Source organism: Notolabrus celidotus, chromosome 21 (assembly GCF_009762535.1).
Source record: "Notolabrus celidotus isolate fNotCel1 chromosome 21, fNotCel1.pri, whole genome shotgun sequence".
Taxonomy (NCBI): Eukaryota; Metazoa; Chordata; class Actinopteri; order Labriformes; family Labridae; genus Notolabrus; species Notolabrus celidotus.
In genome coordinates this window covers 5423857-5447548 of record NC_048292.1, presented here as the reverse complement: position 1 = coordinate 5447548, position 23692 = coordinate 5423857, and the positions used below count along the sequence as shown (strand labels likewise).

Genomic DNA, 23692 nt, shown 5'->3' with positions numbered 1-23692 from the left:
TAAATGTCTGTATAAGTCCTTTGTTTTTTTATTTTATCTTATTTATTTTATTTTATTTTTCTGTTCTGTTTGTGGTTCTTATTTTTGTTTGTCTGTTGTTTTGTGTTACTGTTAATTTAATGGTTCCCCATGTTTTATCTATTTTAAATCCCTTCTAAAAACATGCTTTTATAACAGAGCCTTCCCGGATTTTATCTGAATTGTATTTGACTTTATTTTAGTTTAACTGTCTTAAGAAATAGATTTTAAAATAATTGTATTCCTTTAGAGTTCTTTTAGTGGAATTTTATGTCTTTTAAAATATGTTTTATTTCTTTATCTTGATTTGTGTGATCTTATGATCTGCCTGTTTTAATTTGATGCCCATGTGAAGCACTTTGTAACTTGGTTTTTGAAAAGTGCTTATTATTACTATTATTTATTGTTTTATTGTTATTTGTTTTGGTGTCATGTGTATAAGGTTAAATGTTAATTTAAAAAAATAATTATACCATAAAAAATTATATATATATGATTTTAAAGCACTATAATAAAACTGACCTTTTCCAGAATTTACTTTGCATCCCAGATGTAAACACAATTTATATATTTTAGACATTGTTGATTATATAATATTAGAATTATATATGCTTGAAATTTAAATACATTTATGCTTTATCATTTTATTCAAAATAAAGTGCTCTACATCCCATTTTTAATGTAGATATTCATTTTTTAACGGCACAAGTTTAGTATCCAAAGACTCCATTACCCATAATTCCATATGTGCTTTGTGATTGGCTGTTGACTGAACAGCGTCATTTGACGTAATGTGAAGGCGCGCGCGAAACTCCTGTGAGCTCCCTCTGCTCGTGTGTTTGTTTTCAGCTTTAACTCTCGAGTTTAAAGGCTTCTGGACATTTAATATTTGGATATGGAAACTCCGAAACGACTCTTTCGTGTTCACGGGGAATAGTTTGAACGATATTCGACGTTTTTCCTATTTAGACGGAGAACTGGAGCTTGTTTTGGTCTCGTTTGTGTTCTGAACTGAACGTTGGGCTAACGGTTGAACTGTTTTTAGCACACTGACCTCTGAAGGAGGAACACACACATGTGAAGATGACAGCGTTGTTGCAGCATCCTGGATACGAGGAGGAGAGGCTGCAGAGGGTCGCTGAGAAGCTGCCCTGCAGGGAGGTCCAGGCTGGGACGCTGCTGTCGCTCATGGGACAGGTAACCTGGCTCAACAGCTTCAATTAGCATGCTTCTGATGACGTCAATCACAGGTGTTGCTCTGTGTCAATTAAGGTGTCCAGGTGTCAATAACTTAATAACAGTCATATATATAATCATGGCGCAGTTATAATGAGTGTTATTGTTCTTACAGCCACAGCAGTACAGCTTCCCCTCCATCTTCATCTATGGTCATCGAGCTTCAGGGAAGAGTCACGTGCTGCAGGTTCTGCTGAAAGAGCTAGAGGTGAGAGAGACGCCTTCCAGGGACTGGGAAATACCTGTCATAGATCCAGGGGCATGGTCAAACTGGGGGGCAGACACAAGCAGGGGTGGCCATGCATGCTTTGTTGACTTTACAAAGTAACACAACATAGTGGGGACACAAATATCTGTGAAGCTTAATTACCCTTTTTAAATATATTTTATTTGTAATTTTTCTCTAAACAACCTACACAGTAGACATAAGACCCCCAGCACCATCATGAAGAATAGTAAAGGCAGGGGGTTGCATATCTAAAAGACCCAATGTTAAGCTGATTTATACTTCTGTGCCGCCCTTACGAAGCAGTGGCTGACGCAGACATGAGCATTACATATTTGTGTGTGGATGTGTCCGTGTCACGCAGCAATTCTCAGCCGAAACGCTTGAGGGCAGTGCGGTCTCTCTGATAGCCGGTCGCCTACTTATCCTGGTCCGGGTCGCGGGGGCAGCAGTCTCAGCAGGAAAGCCCAGACACTCCTCTCCCCGGCCACTTTCAGCAGCTCTTCTGGGAGGATACCGAGGCGTTCCCAGGCCAGCTGAGAGACATAATCTCGCCAGCGTGTCCTGGGTCTTCCTCGGGGCCTCCTCCCAAACAGACATGCCCGAAACTGCAGAGGAGCACAGGCTCTACTTTGAGCATCTCCCGGATGTCTGAGCCTCTGACCCTATCTCTAAGTCTAGAATAATGTCTTTAAGGTACTTGTCCAAAGTCAAATCTGAAGGCACAAAGTCCAGATTGACTTGTCCAAGTAAATTTAAGGAAAGCTACTGTAAGCCTTTTACAACACAGTCTGGAAAGTTGATTTTAGCACACCTCTGAAAAGACAAATAGCCAATCATAGAGTAGGATTTTGGGGTTGGCACCTAGGCTGGCCTAGGAGGTTGATCCCTTACTTTGTGGGAGCAACAGTGACAGATCTAATACTCTAACTTTCTACATCCCCACAAATACAAATAGGAGTAAAAAGGACTAGAATAGATGAATCTATGAACAACTCGAATATGTAAACCCTGTAACTCTGTAGTTCCTGTGAAACTATGAGCCCATATGTTTGTCTATAAGTGCAATTTGTAAAGCAAGAACAAGATTACTTCCTTTGGAGTCAAAAAAGCTTATCACAGTGTCTTTAAAAAGATATTCAGTCCAGCTAACAGCCTGAAAACCTTCAGATTCCCAATCAGTTCTTATATAAGAAGATAAATTAGCAAATCCTTTCATTGGAGCAACACATGTCTCACAGTTCTTCTTGGACAAGAATCTCCTGATTATGAAAATGATTTCTTGTTATTGCTGCAGCTGTAACCATTGTTCTTTTGATGATCTGTAAGTCTCTTATAACACCTGAAGGAAGCTTTGTAATTTAAAGTATAGAGAGAATGGAGAACCTCCACTTTACATCCAGACCTCTCACTGACTGTCTCTCTCTCTCCTCCTCTCTGCAGCTTCCTCACGCCACGGTCAGCTGTGTTGAATGCGTTTCTGTGGCGTTGCTGTTTGAACAAGTGCTGCTGTCTTTCTTCGGCTGCGACGCCGCCTCGCTGCTCCCCCGCAGTCCCTCCCTGTCTGACTTTGTACGCGTCTACAGACAGCAGAGCGCCGAGTCTCCTGCCAAGCAGACGCGATACATTGTGAGTGCCGTGCGATCTTTAAACCGGAAAATCCCTCCTCACTTGGCACGGCGACACACTTTAATCCATTACACCTCAGATGATTTATCCTTTGGATGTGCCTCTCTAATCTGAGTATCAGCATATGATTAGCAGTGATATCATATGCTGAACAAAGCTGCTGGTGGAGAGTTTAGGTTTCATCCAGCAGCAGGTGTGATCTGCAGAGTTCTTGTGTTTGTGTAGTTAAAGAAACATGAGGAGATAAACTATGATTCACTGCTGGTGAAATACTTTAAATGTGATTGTATAATTTTCAGGTGATTGAGAAAGCTGAGCTGTTGAGAGACACAGACGCCAACCTCCTCCCCGCTCTCCTGCGTCTTCAGGAACTGGTGAGAAAGTGCAGCCTCCTCCTCTTCCCTGTGTTGTCTATAAGAGAAGCCTCCTTATGTAAAGAGTATCTCTTAAAATAGATTTTAAGATTATTTTATTGGTTTTTAAATCTCTTCATGGTCTTGCTCCTTCTTATTTATCAGATTTGCTTTTATCTTATGAGTCAGTGGGAGCCCTCAGGTCTTCGGGTAGTGGACTTTTAATTGTACCAAAAGCTAGAACAAAGACTCACAGTGGGGCAGCTTTTTATCATCACGCCTGTACACCCTTTTTAGTCTCACTTTTAACTGAGTTTTATTCTTATAAAAGTTTTGTTTAATTTTTCTTTCTTTCTTTCTTTCTTTCTTTCTTTCTTTCTTTCTTTCTTTCTTTCTTTCTTTCTTTCTTTCTTTCTTTCTTTCTTTTTTCCTTGTCTAGTTTCAATATTTGTCACTCACATTTTGTTTTATTTATTTATTTATTTATTTATTATTTATTTATTATCCAGTTCAAATTTTACTCACTCACTTTTTATTTTATCTATTTATTTATTTGTTTATTTATTTGTTTATTTATTATCCAGTTCAAATTCTACTCTCTCACTTTTAAAAAAAAATGTATTTATTTTATTTATTTACGTCATTATTTATTTATTTATTTGTTTATTATCTAGTTCAAATTTTCCTCTCTCACTTTTTATTTTATTTTATTTATTTATGTCATTATTTATTTATTTATTTATTTATTTATTATGTAATTCAAATTTTAGTCACTCACTTTTTATTTTATTTATTTATTTATTATTTTTTTAAGTATAGCATCTTATTTTCTTTTAATGGTTTAATATTTTAGTGTTTTATTATCTTAGAAATATATTTTATTTGGGTGATTTTAATTTCCTGTGTTGAGTTTTAACATCTTATTTAACCTCCAGTGTTTCCTCATTAAGATATCATTAGTGTTTCCTCAGTTCGTTCAGCAACTTCTTTTCTTTATTTCTCATTTATTGATTTATTAATTTTTATTGTTATTATTATTATTGTTATAGGATGGGGGTGTCTTTTTATATATCTTTTTTTCTTTTATTTATTCTATTTTAAGTTGTTTTATGTACAGCACTTTGTGTTACAATATCATTGTATGAAAAGCGCTTTATAAAGAAAGTCTGATTGATTGTTGTTGCATGAAGAGGGGCTGGAAGATGAAGGGTCTTGAGCTGAGTGTGTGGAGCTCTTTGGTAAGGCTGATAAATGCTCTCAGAGTTTTAATTAAAGACATCAAGAGGAGAAAGATGACGTGTGATTCACATTGTATCATTCCTGTGAGAGATGAGAGGAGTCAAAGCTGCTTCAGATTCATCCTCTGTTACATAAAACCCACAGTGTGAGATAAAAACCACATGAAACACATAAATCCACGGAGGCAGCATCGTCTGTTGCTGTGAAGATGTCCCCTCAGTGACCTGCTCTGCTCTGATAGTGTTGTACAGCACCGGTGTTATGATATATTTACACACGTGTTCTTTTCAGGTCGAGGACAACGTCACCATCATCCTGCTCAGTGAGATTGTCTGGGACAAATTCAGACCCAACACGGGAAGCATGGAGCCGCTGCTGCTCCATTTCCCCGACTACAGTAAAGGTAGAGCTGCTCACACACCACACTGAATACTGATTACACACACGACAAGTTGGACGTGTGATTTCATTTCAACACTGCAGGATCATAAAGCAGCAGCGTGCACATTCAGCCTCTCATAACACCTGTAATGTTTGTGTGAATCACAGAATCACAGGATAGTGACCCCGGTCGTCTGTCTTTCTGTCCGTCTCTTCGTAGGAGAGCTGCAGCAGATCCTGTCCCAGGACAGACATCCTTCACACTCGGCCGAGTTTTACTCGTCCTACATCAACATCCTCCTGGGAGTCTTTTACTCGGTGTGTCGGGACCTCCGAGAGCTGCGCCACCTGGTCAGACTCTCAAAAACACGCTCCGTAAAATAAATCAAACTGTTTATGGTTTCATGTTTTTCATCCTTCATCGTTGATCTCTCTTTTCAAACAGGCCGCTCTCAACTTCTCAAAGTTCTGTGAGCCGCTGGCCGAGGGAAAAGGTAAGACATGAAGAGGTGTATTCATGGATCTGACAGCTGATCAATACTTAAACACGTCTTATTTCAGCCTTTTATGTGTTAACTCTCCATCCTCCTGTGTGAACTCTTTACATCATCTCTGCATTCATCGATTCATTTTGGCAGGTTAAGGGAAGCAATGTTACGACTATTGACTGTATATTACCACAGACAGTGTGCCTCCATCCCCTCTCATTATGAGACGTGAAGCCAAAACACCACCTCAAAGGGCGCTAACATGTTACACTGGTGAAACCAAGACGTGTGCAGAAGTGATCAGGCTGATGAAGGCAGATGAAATAGGGCTAGTTTGGATGTTCTGCTTTACTAGGTTGGATAAACTTTGTGTCTCTGTGGTGAAACAACTAACGGCCAAATTCCACCACATCCGTGTCTGGTCTGTCTCTGATCCGCCACAGCACCGGATCTGATCGGTTTCTATTCTAGTCAATGTGTTAACTTCCACTGGATCCACTCTGTTGCATTCCTGCTGCGTCTCTGATCCAGCAGGTCGGAGCCCTCCGGATCAGATACACAAGACTTCTATTTTTGCTGGATGCCGGAGCACGATGCATCAATCTCAAGAGAGCAGATGGAGCGGGACAGGAAGTCAGGCACCAACAAAACACTTAGTTGCTTGTGGACAGGACAAGGCATCGTAGTCAGCCAAGAAAGGAGGTTAGCTAAGGTCTGCCTCTTATGCCTTTAGCTTTAGGCAGCCGCATGCTATACCCCCCTTGTTGTTAAGGCCAAAATCCATGTCCGGTCCGTCTCCAATCCGTCACGGCACTGGATCTAGTCTCTGATCCGGCAGGTCGGAGCCCTCCAGATCAGATACGCAAGACTTCTATTTTTGCCGGATGCCGGAGCACGACGCATCAATCTCTACAGAGCAGATGGAGCGGGACAGGAAGTCAGGCACCAAAACAAAATGAAAACATCCGGTTAATTTTCAGAATAAAACACTCTGTGTTATCACCAGATCGTATTTCACTTAACTACAACAACAAACCGTCATGATGAGCGGAGCCAGGCCTGGAGTCAACAGGTCAGAGGTTTTCAGAGGACCAGAAAGACAACATGGAGGAGGAGAGGAGGAGGAGGATCCTTGATTCAGTGATTAACGCAGGAAAACCTCGGTCACATGACTCCAGCTGTCCAGCGGTCCTGCTCCGTGCTGAATTCTGAAAACGCACGAGAGAGCTCGGAGCCAGACCGCAGCAGATTGGAGAGTCTGCACCCTAAGACACAACTTACACAAAGCTTCTGAATCTGTAGTGGCTTGCTGTGAAGCTTTGGTCTCTTTGCTGCTTTCGTTGTCTTTGTGTTGAAAGATGTGTCTGAGGCTTTTTACTAAAAATAACTGCTTCCTGTGAGGCGTTCAAGGGCTGTAAAACTCAGTGAAGAATGATCTCATCACATGCTGTTATTTCCCTGTTCCCTTATCTCACTGATGTCACACCTTCTCTTCTCTTCACCTAACATGACACACTGTACCTGAGACATACTCCTCAGTGTCGCTCTGTTTTATCTCCACAGTGAAAGACACCGACACACACAAGCTGTGGAGGAACATCGAGCCTCATCTGAAGAAAGCCATGCAGACTGTTTACCTGCGTGAAGTGTCCAGGTGTGTGTCTGTCACATCACTACTAAAGAGCTGTGTCAGCTCTGATCTCTGTTTTATTTCATCTCTGGTTCTCTCCCTCTCTCTCTCCGTCAGTCTTCAGTGGGAGCAGATGCAGCAAATGGAGGAGAGGGAGACCGGAGCTGTAAGAGGTAACACACTGAGCGCTGACGACACAAACGGAGCAGATGTTGAATGTGAGAGCTAATAAGGTGCAATGAGACTTGATTCATGACTCACTGCATTCATGTCCCCGTAGGTTTATCAGCTCACACTCATGTTGAACTCCCGTACTACTCCAAGTTCCTGCTGATCGCTGCCTACCTGGCGTCCTACAACCCCGCCCGCACAGACAAACGCTTCTTTGTAAAGGTAGAGGAATAAAGACTTAAAAGATTCGACAGGGGGAAGTCTCCTGTTGAAATAATGCCTCTGAAGTTTGTATTTTAATAGGTGTTAAGATGGAGGGTTATCATGCATTCGACAGATTCTTAAGCCTTCAGGAAGTCTGAAATAATCCGTCTGATGTGTCTTTGTTTCCTCCGACAGCACCACGGGAAAATCAGAAAGACTAACTTTCTAAAGAAGAATGAAAAGGTGAAGATCTGAACACAACACTAATGATAAATATACACAGAACCAGAACATTAAACCTCTCCTTCTTTAGACGAGTAACCATCTCCTGGGACCGAAGCCCTTTCCTCTGGACCGCCTGCTCGCCGTTTTCTACAGCGTGGTGGACAACAGAGTCGCCCCCACCGCCAGCATCTTCTCTCAGGTCTGTGTTCAGCTCTCATCACGGCAGGTTACACTAACAGGGGCTCTAATGCAGCAAACACCTCGTGGGAGTACCTTATACCGGCCTTCTTCGGTTCCAATAAGGAGTCTGATGTGATGGATGAAGATTAGAAATTGATCTTCCCACACAGATCTCACCGCTGTGCACTCAGAGTCTCTGTGTGTCTCATGACTGTGAAATGTAAACATGCACCTGACGCTGCTGCTGCATTTACACGTACAGGAACAGACGCTTTGATAAGCAGGATGGATTTAAAGATATAGTATTTACCCTCAACCTGACGCTCGTTAATGTGTGGGCAAACATATGGAGCGCTAACAGGATCACTGAGTCCCTACCTTTAGGGACAGTCGACAGCTGTAGTGTTCAGTGTAGTGTTGTGAAAAGAGGACGCTGGGTTTATGTATAGATAAGTCACAGATCTGATGACACAGAGAAGACATCGTCAGGAATTATTGATGACCTGTAAATTAGTCTATCGGGTGATTTAGTAAAGTTATGAAGGAAACCATGAGGGAGGTTTGATTTGATCGAAGACGATAGACTTAAAGATCCAAATAATAGAAAACATAATCCTACTTTCAAACATTTTAATTAATTATAGGTACACAAAACTACACTGTGCTTATCTGGTGTCTTTCTTCTTAAGTCAGTAATAATCCCTGAAAGGAAAATGATCACAATACCCTTTCTTTCAAATCCTGCAGCTCTCAGTTTTGGTTACAGTCTCTGATTTTTAAGTCCTCTTCACTGCTGCATAATGTTCATTTTGTGAATTATGTTCCTGAAGCGGCTAAGATTGAAAAGTGCAGATAAGTTGGCTCGTGTTTGTGACGCCAAAAATAAAAAGTCCATGAAAGGTTTTTCTATTTATTAACAAAAGACTCAAAATAATTCAATACCAAACAAAGATCTAAATGAACGATGACAATGGTGGTCAACAAAAGAATATTCAAACCCACTCACCCTCTTTGTATGCATGACGCCACACAACTGAACAGGTAGATAAAAGGTAAACCACACCCATGAACCCAAAACCAGAAATGAAGTCAACCATAAAAGGAAACAATCATGATCAACAAACAAGACAAGAAAATCAACATTATGGCCCCTACAGTTCCTATTTACAGAGGAACTGATGTTATAACAGGGGATGTGTTAGTTCTGTCAGTATGTCTGACTAGCTGACTAGCTAGATGATCCGATTCCTTCCGCAGGTTCACTACAGAGACCTTGTTACGACTTTTACTTCCTCTAGACAGTCACATTTGATCGTCTTCTAGGCAGACTGAAAAACTGTTTACACTTCCCTGTTTTAACATCTAAAATCCCTCCTCTTGATCTGCTAGTGACGCTGACAGTCTGTGATGATCAGACCAGGTCAAAGATAAATTCAGATGTAGGTGATTGTTAGAAGGAAACCATTCAAACATTTTATAACTCTGTTAATCTGTCTCTCTTTATAGCTTCTGTTTCCATTGTTTTGGCTCAAACTGAGCTGTGCAGTGGTTTTATTTAGCCCTGCAGTCTCCGCTGTCTGTCTCCCTAAACTTAGCTACAAGACTTTTCTCCCACAGACTATAAAAAAATAGTTAATTTCATGCACAATTTCCAATTTTCCAGATAAGCACAAAAGAGAGAGTGCTCACTTTAATAAACTGATAATTTCACCCTCTTTCTAATCACAAACGAGCTCATGTTAAATAAGTGAAGCCTTTCAGGTGAGAGTTTTCAGCACATATGGTTAAGAGTTTGAGAAAAGGCAGCCAAACGCTGATCTATCTATGCTCCACTCATATCTCTGCAGCAGACTCTCGTCCTTCAGAGCAGAAACAGTGTTTAAAAATGATTCAGGGAGTCATCTCAGTGTCCCTCTCTCTCCTCCTTTAGATCTCCTCTCTGGTGACCTTACAGCTGCTCACTAAGGTCAGCCACGACGACCAGCTCGATGCCCCCAAGTTCAAATGTGCCGTCTCCATGGACTTCATCTGTGCCATCTCCAGGTGTGTGTGTGTGTGTGTGCATGTCTATTATTACATGACTCAGACGAGCGCACCTTTTCAAGTGTTATTCACATGTGTATGTGTTTGTTGTGGTTTATCTTGCAGAACGGTGAATTTTGAAATCGTGAAGTATCTGTACGACTTCCTGTGAAGCTGCTGAGAGAGAGGAGAGACGAGACGGTGACAGAAAGACAAAGAGGATCAAGAAAACTGATGAGGAGAGCATTGTTGGGAGTTATGTAGAGGAAAACTAATCCAATTATGTCGCTGCCCCCTGGTGGTCAAAAGAGTCTCTGCACCCGAATGTGAGAAAAGTTTACTTGAAAATGTAACCGTGTTTAATATTTGCATTTGTATAAAATAAAAGCCATATTTCTAACGCCACTTATCATGTGTATACGTTTTTTTTATATGTTTAATATGCTGTTGAAAAATACTTGATGCTTAAAAGAGTCTGCGTATGAGTTAAAGCTCCCGTGAGGAAATTTTAGCTGTTTATTAAATTCACTAAATTGAATCCTGGTGCAGATTTATGACCTACAAGAGAAAACAAGACCATCAGTGGAAAGATCGTCTATGCATGTTTGCTGCATATCCGTCCCTGCTCTCTGCTCCTCACATTTCCTGTCTCTCTTCAGCCATCAATAAAGGTGAAAAAGATACATATGAATATACAGGACAGGTTTGCACGTCTTTGTCCACAGGGGGGCGACAAATCCAACACCAGCCCTGACTTCCCAACAGGTTGTTTTAATTCTGCAGAACAAAGCTAGTTCAGTGTTTTCCCCTGATGTCCAATGCAGCATGCAGGTGAATCATTGTCCTTACTCAAAGGTAGAGTTCTGTTTTCCTGATGTGTCACCTCTCTTCAGGTTATATAAGGCAACTCTTGGTCTCCTACCACACTACCTCTGTGTTATTATTATACAGAAAAGTGCTGAGCAGTATTTATGCAACTTTTTTAGGCTTTCCATATTCTGCACCCTCAGCCTGGTTTTATTATACAATAGTTTGAAACTCAAGGAGCTGGTGTCATTAAAATATTTTAAATCTAAAAGGAAAGGCTTTGAAGCCGATTCTTTAAAATGTCGCTGTTTTTAGCATACCTGCCTCCTAGATCAGGGGTTCCCAATCTTTTCCGACCGCAACCCCCAAAATATAGGTGTCAAAGACTTGTGACCCCCTGCTGCTGTGAATTAAGCTGCTGTTACTGATCCTCTTGTTAATTAACTGTTAGCTAACCATAACTTTAGGAGTCATCTGGCAACAAAGAAAGGCAGAAAACTAATGAAATGGACTTAGCTGCATGGTTTTATTTCAAATTTGACTAGCATTTTGTCTATATTTTTACAATAATGAATAAAATAAGCAATTTGGATTACTTAAAAAAAATAAAAAACCTTGAAGACATCTCACGACTCCTCAGGAGGTCCCGAACCACACTTTGGGAACCCCTGTCCTGGATAGTTACCCTCTCATTGACAACTGTTGTGCTTCTGAATTTTCCTGTGGTTCTCTGTGTGTCTGTTACTTTGTGTTTTCTGCTGACTGTTCTCCTCCTCCTCTCCTCATCCATGTTGTCTTTCTGGTCCTCTGATAACCTCTGACCTGTTGACTCCAGGCCTGGCTCCGCTCATCATGACGGTTTGTTGTTGTAGTTAAGTGAAATACGATCTGGTGATAACACAGAGTGTTTTATTCTGAAAATTAACCGGATGTTTTCATTTTGTTTTGGTGAAACCTGACTTCCTGTCCCGCTCCATCTGCTCTGTTGAGATTGATGCGTCGTGCTCCAGCATCCGGCAAGAATTGAAGTCTTGTGTATCTGATCTAGTGGAAGTTAACACATTGACTAGAATAGAAAGCTATCAGATCCGTTGCTGTGACGGATTGTAGACGGACCGGACATCGATCTGGTTGAATTTAGCCTTTAGGGAAAACTAAGAGCGATCACATGAAAATGTTACAAGCAGATGAGTTAACCAGAGCAGAAATGAGGGAGAAGACTTCAACATCAAACAGTGTACTCAACCTTTTGGCTTCTTACCCTTTTCAATAAACCCTGATCATCTGATGACTCTCTGTAATTGATGCATTTGTCTACCAGCTGTACGAAAAAAGACCCCCTGTTTCCCTCATGCTTTTAAAATTGTCCCAAAAAATGTGTGAGATGTAAAAAGTGCTCCTAAAATTCAGAAGGAAACACTAGAAGGATTTTCAATGTAGAGTATAAACATTTTAATACACAGTCAATAACACACTACAGCATACTCCTGCAGGAGCCTGTAAGCAGAGGCTGGTGTACAGACAGGTTATAAATAATAATAATAATAATAATAATAAATTCAAATGGGTCTAAATATATAAAATATGGCTTCACATGTAAAAAATACTGTACATCAAACAATCACACATCCTCAAAGCTGCTTTAAACTACGCCTCACTGAGCCTGAGCGATACATCAGTCAGCCCATATTAACGTATCTATATTGGCATATCACAGATGTACATTAGTATTGGCCTTAAAGTTTCCCAATGTGTGCCCATGTGAAAGCTACCCAGAGCCTGTAAAAGTGGAAGACCATGCTTCATTTAGAAATGGTGTCATCATGTAATTTGTCCAGCAAACCGTGCTCCGACTCCATCGTGTTTATACTCTCAGCACTGGCTGCAGCACGCGTCACCGGGCCTCAAAGCAGAGCGGACAGCAGAAGATTTTCATGTTTGTGCTTGATCCTACCCAGCTGAGGGCGAGCTGTACGGGCAACATATCGGTAATTGGTAAACTGTCCCCCCCCTTTTGAAAATCTGAAAATCATCAGGTTTTAAAATCCCATATCAGTCAGGCCTCTCACTAATGTATTGATCTTTAAAAACTTTAAATTTCATTCATTTTTTAAATATTGATCAGTCCAGGTGAGCTAGAACTGAAGTGACTGTCAGATGCTGTGGGAGAGTTTCCTCTGATATCAGACTAATGCAGATATTAGATATTTTCAGATATCCAACACATCCACATGCTGCTTCAGATTTACATCCATCACATCCAGCAGTCAGTCCACGTGAGACTTTGTATATGAATAAGCAAAAGCTGGGAGAATCAATAAAACTCTTTCTGCCGTCTTCCAACAGAAGGCACCGGTCGTGCAGAGCCAACAAACACAACAAAGGGAATCTATAGATCTGTATTTATGCTGCAGCAAATCAGCCAGGCAGACTCACACCCACACAAAAACGCTAAAAACCAAAGAAGGGCCAGCATGTTGCCTTTTGTTCAGATTAATATTAAAAGCTATAAAAGGTTAAAAACATTTATTAAAGGCCAAACGTTTGAGATCCTGCACAGAGTTTTTGAAACTTTTCCCTGTTCCTGTTTTAGAGCCTTTGACTTAATCACATTAGGGATGTTAATCAGAGTCAGAGCGGTGTGAAACCCCACAGGCAGGAACGGGGGAACAGAGTCGAGTAATTTTGATGCAGTGGAACTCAGTCCCGGAAAAAAATAAAGGATTTGGAAAGCACTGAGTGCATGTAATTACCACTCTCCTCCACTATCTATCATGGTATCTTTTGGGTTAGTGGAAAGTCTGAGAGATCATCCCTCAGGCCGAGGTGGCCTTGGGAGAGCTCAGCAGCATTAAACAAGGACAATCAGGAGTTGGCAGAGGTTGGCAGAGTCGGATGCATTTAAAGTGCATGCGTGTCACTGAGATTCAAAGGAACAGATGTCACTGCAGTACACCGGCGTTATAGTCAACTGGATTCAACCTTTACAGAAATCTCAGTCTATAACTTAGCGGGTTTTGGTTAGCAGAGTCGATGTACTGAAGGTCTTAAATCATGACAGGGTGAGGTAGACGGATTGGCGGATCCTAAATGCTGTGCCTCCGGTTGTGGATCATGGCCACAATGTGGGTGAGGTCCAGACTTTTGATCATCACTTCCATGAAATCCTGGTCATGGCGGGCGCCGGCGACAAACTCCTCCAAGGACAGCTCGCCTGGCAGAAGAAGACATTTGATATCTTGTTAATACTGAGGATGGTTTTCATCTAAATAAACATTCGGGTCATAATCGCTTCACGAGATAACACAATAGTGATTGAGCCTTTGGTCCACTATCGAGAACGACACACCGGATGTGTTTGGCAGCTTTTCTGGAAAACAAATCACAACAACCCACGTGTGTCTGAGGTGTTTCTTAGCCTCTGATAGCAGTGTGATGGAAGAAAGGAAAATATAGATGACTACAAATGATGAAGTCGCTAAAAAATGGTGCCAATATGAAGAGAAAGAGATTTGGCTTCCACATGAAGTCAAAGACTCGTAACTCAAAGTCACAATCAGCAAAGAGAAAACTAGAGCAAACATTGTCTACATCTGATCCCAACAGAGACCAAACAGAAACAGACCTTCAGTTTTACTTTGAGTACTGTAAATGAAAGAGGCTTCCATCTGTAGGCCAAAGGTTCAATAACTCCTCCAACACCTCTAACATGTTTGGCGAGTGATGCTAACACAATAATGCACTGTGGGTATTTGTTTAAAGCTCCTGTGAGGATGTTTATTGCTGCTTATAAAACACACTGACATTTATACTGAAGCCACAATATGAGCAACAAACGCAAACAAGACCATCAGCACAAAGAAGAGCTGTGTCTGTGTCGTCATGTTTAATGTTTGAAACTGCTGACGGGGGGTAGGTGTCGGTCATATGCTGTAGGAACGGCCTTACTTTACTTTATCCCATACATTTTACTGTTCAAATAACACAGGGTGAGATTTGAAACTTAAAAAAGGAGAGCAGCTTACAGGACAAAATCAGTTAAGAGATAAGAGGTGACACTTTGTCCACAGGGGGCGCCAAAGCCAACACAACCTGATAGTGCCATTAAGTTTTCTGAAGATTTCAAATGCAGGACCTGTTCGGGGGCGGACAACTTCTAACTAAATCCATACACCTGGATGATTTTTATTTTCCAGCCAACATCATCAGCTCCATCTCTGGATAAACTTTGGACTAAGATTGGACTAAATTTGGACTGACTCCGGACTAAGTTTAGAATAACTCTGGACTAAGATTGGACTAACTCTGGAGTAACTTTGGACTAACTCTGGACTAAGTTTGGAATAACTTTGGACTTAGTTTGGATTAACAGGACTAAGTTTGGACTAACTCTGGACTCACGCTGGACAAACTTTAGACTATCTACGGACTAAATCTGGACTAACTCTGGATTAACTCTGGACACACTTAGGACTAACTTTGGACTAACTCCGGACTAACTTTGGAATAACTTTGGACTTAGTTTGGACTAACTCTGGACTAAGTTTGGACATAGTTTGGACTAACTATGGTCTAACTTTGGACTTAGTTTGGACTAACTCTGGACTAAGTTTGGAATAACTTTGGACTTAGTTTGGACTAACTCTGGACTAAGTTTGGACTAACTCTGGACTAAGTTTGGACTTAGTTTGGACTAACTATGGTCTAACTTTGGACTTAGTTTGGACTAACTCTGGACTAAGTTTGGACTTAGTTTGGACTAACTCTGGACTAAGTTTGGACTTAGTTTGGACTAACTATGGTCTAACTTTGGACTTAGTTTGGACTAACTCTGGACTAAGTTTGGAATAACTTTGGACTTAGTTTGGACTAACTCTGGACTAAGTTTGGACTTAGTTTGGACTAACTATGGTCTAACTTTGGACTTAGTTTGGACTAACTCTGGACTAAGTTTGGAATAACTTTGGACTTAGTTTGGACTAACTCTGGACTAAGTTTGGACTTAGTTTGGACTAACTATGGTCTAACTTTGGACTTAGTTTGGACTAACTCTGGACTAAGTTTGGACTAACTATGGTCTAACTTTGGACCTAGTTTGGACTAACTCTGGACTAACTATGGTCTAACTTTGGACTTAGTTTGGACTAACTCTGGACTAAGTTTGGACTAACTATGGACTGAGTTTGGACTTAGTTTGTACAAACTTTGGACTAACTTCGGATTAACTCTGGACTTAGTTTGGACTAACTTTGGACTAACTCTGGAAAAACTGGACAAACTGTGGACTAGCTTTGGACTAACTCTGTAACTATACTTACTCTGTACTAAGTTTGGAGAGCCTTAAAGCTACAAAAGCCTTCAGAAAGTTTGTCAGCAGAATTTAGTCTCTGCAGACTTGGATGTAAGATTTCCATTTTGAAGGCGTGCTTTTAGTTGAAATTGCATCTTAAAGGCTTCAGGGTAGTTATTATGTTCCACGGCCTCCTTCAGTATTTCTTCATCTTAAGCTTATTGTGTTTCCTGACTTGCCTGAAAAATATCCACCCACGAATGATTGCTCTCAGATTTTCTCTCTCTCTTTAAAAGCTGCCAGAAAACACACTCACCATCTCCGTTTATATCAATCCTTTCAAACACGCGGTTAGTGAAATCCTCAGCAGTCTGTTCCTGATTGTCACTTCCATTGATAGCACGGATGGCCTGCAGGAACAGAATCAGATCAGTACGTACACATGCCAGAAGAATCCAGTGTTTCAGCTGAATGAAGAAGAGGGTCACCGTACCTTGATGATGTTGAGGAGCTCATGTCGGTCGATGCAGCCGTTTCCATCCACGTCGTAGAGTTTGAAATACCAGCGCAGCTTGTGCTCCATCTTTCCTCGCATCACCAGGCTGAGAGCAGCAACGTACTCCATGAAGTCTATGTATCCGTCCTGCAAACACAAGCCAGAAGGGACTCAGTACATTCTCATGCAATGTTCTCAACTTCTCATTCAACTGTTCCCAGCCTTCAAATCAAATCAGCCCCTCAAATCAAGGCAAACCCCCACCCACGCCTGAACTCTAGGAACCCTCTGAGTGAAGTGAGCAGTGCCAGGACTGAGGATTAGTCCCTGGGGAGTTCCTGCACTATCTTCGCACCCAGGCATTGTCTGGCTGATAATCTCATAGTTTCAATCATGCAGAAAGATTACCCCTGCCTTTTGTATAGGCTGATGGGGAGCCTAAGTTTAGACGCCCTGCTTTCCAGACGGCCACATCCTGTGATGACCCTGTTGGGCGATCCAAGACTCTTAATTAAGCCGTGACGGTGGAAATGGTTTCCAGGCTGGTTTCTGGGACGTCACTAAATCTCTTGTGCTCATTTTGTACAGATGTTTCTTTTTCCATGTTGGAGTTTTAAACACTTCTTCTTTTTCTTCTTCACTAGTTATATAAAGTAAACCTGAAGCCAACCGGCAGACCATGTTACTCAAGTTCTTTTATTGGCTTTATGCTGTAACAGTTAGTCAATTAATCAATTGACCTTGTTTTCATCGCCAAATGTGGATCCAAACTTATCGTTCAAGACGTTTTCAGATAAAAGAGCCTGCAAATGTCTCACTGTGACTCACAAATGTATCAAATTGTTCAGTATGTTTGTTGAAGAAAGAGTCCAGAACTCAGATTTAAGATGTCACCTTGGGCTATGATTGGCTCTCTCACTGGGCTACGTGGTCACTAACTTCAGGAGACCGAGTCATCGCTGATTGAATAATTAATTAACCTACAGAAATAGTCTGTAACCATAACCAGTTTCCAAAATATGACCCTTGACAGGATTGTATTAAGGGATGCGGTAATGTCATGACTGAAATTATATGAAACAAAGCTGCTTGGATGAAAAGGGCACAATGAACATGTGTCTGCAGGCGGGCGTGTTGTCTCTGTGTTCATTTTACAGAATCAATGATGTGTTATTCAGATAAAACCCTGAAACAGGGTACAGACAGATACAACATCCCTTCCTGTGGAACGGATCCAGATGCTTCTGATGCTGGTGACCCCAAAACATTTATAAAAATAAATCACCCTACTATATCAAGGGCTCTTGATATTGAACTTCAACCAATTGCAGCTTCAGCTATACTTGGTATTACAGATGAAGATAACTGCACATTGAGAAGAAGACATAAAGACATTATTGCTACTGCATTGGAAGTCCCTGTGCCTGAGTGACTTATTGCACTTCATACAATTAGAACAAATTAAATATTCACTGAGAGGGTCTAGGAACAAATTTCCCAGCATCTGGGATCCAGTTTTGATGTATTTAGGTAAACATCAAACTTTACCAGATACAACATAGAAGAGAAAATCAAAGACAGAGGAGTGGTACCCTGTGTTCCAGGTTGGAGGGTTTCTAGTCTTGTTTTACTTTCAGTTTTGTTTTATTTTTTGTGTTTCTGTGTTTTAAAAAAAAGAAAAACATGTATCCTTAATACCTGCTTGTCATTCATGGATGTTAATACAAATAAATATATATTTAAATAATATATATACATCACCTCTCATCACTTGTAAAAAAAACCCCAACTGTATTAGCTTCATAAAAAGCTCACAGCAGCTTTTCTTTGCCTCTGTTTTTTAATTCTAAGGTGGTGAAACACCTGCAGAGGAACAGAGCGTGGCATCCCCAATTAATCTGGTGACCCTTAAACACCACACGCTTTAAAAGGAAGCAGCTAAAGATAAGAAGGAGCTCCTGGTGTGTAATTAATTCAAATAGTAAACATTATTATGAAGCTCAGAAGTCAGAGTGACACATGAGTGAATCATGCATGTCATCTCTAGGCTGGATTTAGTGTTATTGTTTCATGAACAAACCTTCCACTGTGAGTTTAAGCTCTGTACATATTTACATTTTCTAATCCATCTTCTTATCCTTTTATGTTCTCATGGTTTGTTTTGCTTTCCTCTCTTTAAAGACAGACTCTAACAGGACTCTTCCCACCCTGCAGGCTCTATTCAGCCTCCCTCTGTGTGCCTCTCTCATCTGTCTTACCTTGTTCATGTCAAAGGTTCTGAACATCTGCTCGATGTATGCGTTGGCCTCAGGGTCCAAACCTCTCAGCCCAAAGAACTGCTTGAACTCGTGCAGGGTGAGCTGCCCCGAGGGGCACTCGGTCATGAATTTCTTGTACCAGAGGTGCATCTCCACCGCCTGCAGGTCGTCCACGGTGCTCCCTGTGGCGTTACCCATTGCTCTGCCAGCTGAGTGTGAGCCTGTAAACTGGAGCGAGAGCCTTTAAGCAGCCTGTCCAGGATCCTCTCAGTGCGATTGGTCTACAGTGAAGTGGAGGAAATCCTTATGCACTGTCACACAACAATGAGACTTAGGGTGAGAATAGCAGCTGGTGGGGGCCCTTTTGTATCTGTTTGTCTCCTCTGTGTCCTCCATGGCTCTAATCACAGGCTGTAATCCAGGCGAACATGCAGATAAGCAGCTTAATCGCCCAATTAAAAGGGCAGCCTGATTGTTCCGTTTCCATCCAAGGTAACCTGAGAGGTGCTGACAAACATAAAACAGGGCTCATCCCTCATGCAGAGAGACAGGGCTCAGTCACAGCCATGTCTCTGACTCAGGATAAGTTAGGGTCATAGTGAGTCCTCTTTGAGGAGAAGGGAGAGGGCACAGAGGTCCTTTAGTTTGATGGGAGGTTACCTGTCAACTTACCCTAAATCCTAACCGTGTCAGGACTCTTTTTCTGGGACAACTCACTGTCCAGTTTCTTCTCCTGTTTTGAATCACTTTTAAAACATGCTGCTTAGTTTGTCTTCATGATGAACAAATAAAGATACATTTATGCTTTTTTTAAAGTTATATTTTTTTAAGTTATATTATTTCATATTTATTATAAATTACTTTTTAAAGTTATTTTTTAAGGTCTTTTTAGACCTTTATTTTATAGAGGAGAGGACAGTGGATAGTGTAGGAAATTGGGAGAGAGTGGGGGAATGACATGAGGCAAGGAGGCCGCAGGCTGGATTCGAGCCACCCGCTACATGGGCGAGCAATTTAACCATTAGGCAAAGTCCACACCTTAAGATACATTTCTGATTCAAAGTAATTTTTAAAAATGTTTGTTTTTTTACACAAAACATTCCTTTAACTTTTAATTTCTAATATTTATTAATAATCAATAACAGCCTTCTCTTTAGAAGGCTGATATTGACTATTAATAAATATTTAACTGCTAATAACTTTTTAATAATTGTTATTTTATAGTCTCTTGTTTGCTTTATATATTTTTTCTTTTTTTGCAGTCTACTTTGTTACTGTGACACTTGAATTTCCCCGTTGTGGGACGATTAAAGGACTCTCTTATCTTATCTTAGAATAGATTTTTTTTATTGCTTAATATTTCATTTTTTGTCTTCAATTTAATAGCATTTTTTATATAGCTATATAAATAAAGTGTATCATTACTACTTCTGAGATTAATGCTCCTGTAAGGAACTTTCCACTTTGTGTTGACTTTGGCGCCCCCTGTGGTCAAAGCAAGCATTACTGATTTTGTCCTGTGCATGTGTAATAAATAATATTATCCTGCTCTCTTTTAAGAGGGGTATCTCGTCCTGAGGATGTTCGCTGTTAGAAGTATCAGTAGCGTGCAGTTTCTCACCTGGTGTGACACCTACCCCCTCATTGGTGGATTCAGACATTAAAAATAACTCCATAGAAGTAATAACTTTTCTTTTTGATGGCTTTTTCTGTTGTATTAGGTCAAAAAGAGGTATCAATATTAATTTCAGTCCGTTATAAAATCATCAAAAAATGTCTCAGAGGAGCTTTAAAATCAAAAACTCAGCTAATATTTAAAGTTAAATTCAAAGTATGATCAGAATAATGTTCTTAGTGTAAAGTAAATAACTTGTGGCATGATGTATTTTTTATATGTCACATGATAATACCTGATTTATTAATGTAGATAATTAGTATTATAATTGATACTAATTATAATACTTGAAACGTCAGCCATTTTTGTAATTTTCTTCAACACCTTCGTGAAGACAGAGGAAACAGATCAGATTAATCATCAATCAAAACACTCCTGGGTTGTTGCTCTACTTGTGTTTAATACTTGTACAAATTAACGAGATTACACAACAGTACTCGGTAGAGACTTCTGATACCACAGATTAAAGCCAAGAGGCCATAATCCACGGCTGAGCGTAACACTTACCGACAAACATTAAAGCTGAAAATCGAGACAGAAGTAAGCTTTGGATCACCAGAAACAAAATGTAAATACAGTATCTTCAAGAAGTAGTGCTTATATATGGAAATGAGTGATTTTATCTTACTACATTGTAACACCACCTTTGATAGCAGTGCTGAGTGTTTCCAACTGTGCATTCTTACATCTCTGTCACATATCATCTGAAATCAAAGAGAAGTAACCGATTTTTTTAATGCTTAAACTAAAATGTTAACATGCTGTCAGTTAAAAATAAGTGTTAGTACATGATTTGTAATAAAAGCTTAATGCAGCTGCTGTGCATTTAAATCAAAATGACTCTTCAATTTGTCGTTTTGCACGTACACATCACAGGAAACAGTTGAAGTCGTGCGTTTGGAGTACATCCAGCTGAATGTTTGCAAAAGTCTGACACAGGAAGCAGCATCTCCACAGGTAGATCATCCAGTGAGGGGTAATTGATTCATACAGAGGCTGCAGCAGAATAAAATCAAGTGTTATGTGTTCAAATAGGCACAGATGTAGTTATAAAGTTTTGGCTGTTGATGTTTTTAAAATTCATCATGTAGCGCTCAATCCTTCTCTCCCTCTGCCGTAGTGCAAGATGGAGCCTTAGTAATCCAGTATGTAGGCCTCCTACATATTTGACACTAGTTTGCATAACCCTGTATCTGATTTCCATGAACAGTCCTCTTTGTGTTCGACAACTGGCCTGAAAAAGCTTCCAAATATCTGGAAGAGCGTCCCCTAATAAGAGCAAGACATGGAATAAACACATTACATACCCACATGTACAAAAATAACACAGAGTTTTTTAAGTGGTTAAAAATGTAGAAAGTTATATTTTTTCTCTGACTTCATAAGGCCTCGTTTTCCTTCTTCATGCAGCATCTTTTACATCTTCACAAATCCGAATGCTTCTTCAGCTCCAGTCTCAGTCTGTGTCCTGATTCGGCTTCTTCTCTTGCGAGCACAGTTTGACAAAGTAAGGTCAAAAAGACACCTGGCTGTTTTCAAAAGGGCCTGCTACATACTGTGTTTGAATTTAGTATGTAGTATGAGTGTTCTGTTGGATCTGGTCTGCAGTACGCTGAGCCAGACATCAATGGATTTCCGGTTTTGGAAAGTGGAAGTAAACAACGGTCAAGCTGATAGTGAAACTGCTTCTATAGCATCCACCTATGATTTAAAAAGTTAAGAAGTGGTTTATATCCATCCATTCATCCATCCATTATCTTGACCGCTTATCCCGTTAGGAGTCAGGGGGGGGCTGGAGCCTATCCCAGCTGGCTTGGGGCGGAAGGCAGGGTACACCCTGGACAGGTCGCCAACCTATCACAGGGCGTGGTTTTTATGGAATTTAATAATTTTCACAGCACTTAAAAACTGAGTTCCCCCCGTCAAAATAAGAAGTATGCATGTCCTATGCATACTGTGAAATTTTCCAGAATCCGTAGACATCCAGAGAGTTTTGGCATACTGCAGATTTTGCTCTTGTTCACATGCTACATACTGAATTTTGGCCAAATCAGTACGTACTGCTAGTATAGCAGGCGGTTTCGAAAACAGCCACTGTGTGCATCTGGAGCTTCTGCAGATCTCTCAGGCACCGACGGCCACACTTTTCCTCTTCCCCCAGTGCAGGTGTCTGCAGATGGAGTCGAACACTGACACCGTGCAGCGTGCAAACAGGCTGGTCCACCTCACTGCCTCCACCAGCCACTGAGCGGAGCGTCCAACGAACGCCACGAACACGGTGGTGTAGTGGGCCAGCAGCATCAGACTCCTGCCCAGCTGCCTGCCCTGGTTTATGATCAGGTTCACTCTTTGGTCGTGTCCTGCCATCACTGCAGATGTGGAAGTTAATAAAAAAATATGTGTTATTTTGTGGCTTAAAGCTGCTGTGAGGAACTTTTGTTTTGTATCGATTCTGGCGCCCCCCTGGTGGACAAAGTGATACCTCTTATCTCTTGTCCTATACATGCAAAAGAGGTGTTTTCAACAAAAGCCTCATCCTGTTGTCTTCCACAGTCAACTTTATCAGGTAATGTGATTATTTTCCATGAAAACAGTCAAATAAAGGCTGTTTCTGAAGCGAGATGTCCATCATCTGGTCTGACCAAGCGGCAACCTCCGGTCTAAAAATATGAGTCAATGCAGAAGTGTTAAAAGCTGAAGTTCATCGAGAATGTTTCTTTTTCTAATGAGGCAATTTTGAAGAAGTTGAGATTACTAGTTTTCCAATGAGAGGCACAGCTGCCTGTGGGAACACTGCAGCTGTTGGCTAGGAGGCTCAAAGCCTGCCTCTTTACGTCACACTGGCTCGACAGAAGCAATATGGCTGCTGCTGCCGATTGGCTTCAAAACAGCTCTTCAGAAACAGATGAGTGACGTCACGGATACTACGTCCATATTTGATACAGTCTATGGGTCTGACACCTACCCCCTCAGGGTGGTTTCAGGCATTAAAAATTACAACAGAGAAGGTGTCAGTGTTGCTGCTGATGGACTTGTTTGCTATTGAAGGTCATAAAGAGGCATCAGTATCATTTTCAGTCTGTTTCTCAGCCAGTTCAAAACTCCTCACAGGGCCTTTAAGGGATCATTTTTCGTTTTTTAGAGGGTGAATCTTTACATAGACG

At 40.8% G+C, this 23692-nt stretch overlaps 2 protein-coding genes across 2 annotated transcripts; one reads left to right on the top strand and one right to left on the bottom strand.

Moving 5' to 3' along the window:
* The first annotated feature begins 792 nt into the window (after positions 1-792).
* Positions 793-10407, top strand: orc5 (origin recognition complex, subunit 5). Its single transcript, XM_034673899.1, has 14 exons — positions 793-1215; positions 1370-1462; positions 2924-3109; positions 3409-3483; positions 4993-5104; positions 5303-5433; positions 5528-5576; positions 7134-7224; positions 7318-7373; positions 7481-7593; positions 7771-7818; positions 7889-7999; positions 9911-10023; positions 10129-10407. Exons 1-14 carry the CDS (start codon positions 1102-1104, stop codon positions 10172-10174), a joined length of 1338 nt encoding a protein of 445 aa, XP_034529790.1. The 5' UTR covers positions 793-1101; the 3' UTR covers positions 10175-10407.
* A 1973-nt stretch (positions 10408-12380) lies between these two features.
* Positions 12381-19051, bottom strand: guca1a (guanylate cyclase activator 1A). Its single transcript, XM_034673794.1, has 4 exons — positions 18854-19051; positions 16593-16742; positions 16416-16509; positions 12381-14023 (listed from the first exon to the last, which is right to left on the bottom strand). Exons 1-4 carry the CDS (start codon positions 19049-19051, stop codon positions 13896-13898), a joined length of 570 nt encoding a protein of 189 aa, XP_034529685.1. The 3' UTR covers positions 12381-13895.
* Positions 19052-23692: the final 4641 nt, after the last annotated feature.

Coding starts and splice junctions, on each gene's coding strand:
- orc5 (XM_034673899.1), top strand. CDS start 1,102: ATGACAGCGTTGTTGCAGCATCCTGGATACGAGGAGGAGAGGCTGCAG. Junction 5,105..5,302: donor TTTCCCCGACTACAGTAAAG/GTAGAGCTGCTC, acceptor GTCTCTTCGTAG/GAGAGCTGCAGCAGATCCTG. Junction 5,577..7,133: donor GCCGCTGGCCGAGGGAAAAG/GTAAGACATGAA, acceptor TTATCTCCACAG/TGAAAGACACCGACACACAC.
- guca1a (XM_034673794.1), bottom strand. CDS start 19,051: ATGGGTAACGCCACAGGGAGCACCGTGGACGACCTGCAGGCGGTGGAG. Junction 16,743..18,853: donor GAACCTTTGACATGAACAAG/GTAAGACAGATG, acceptor TTGTGTTTGCAG/GACGGATACATAGACTTCAT. Junction 14,024..16,415: donor GATTGATATAAACGGAGATG/GTGAGTGTGTTT, acceptor TTCTTCTGCCAG/GCGAGCTGTCCTTGGAGGAG.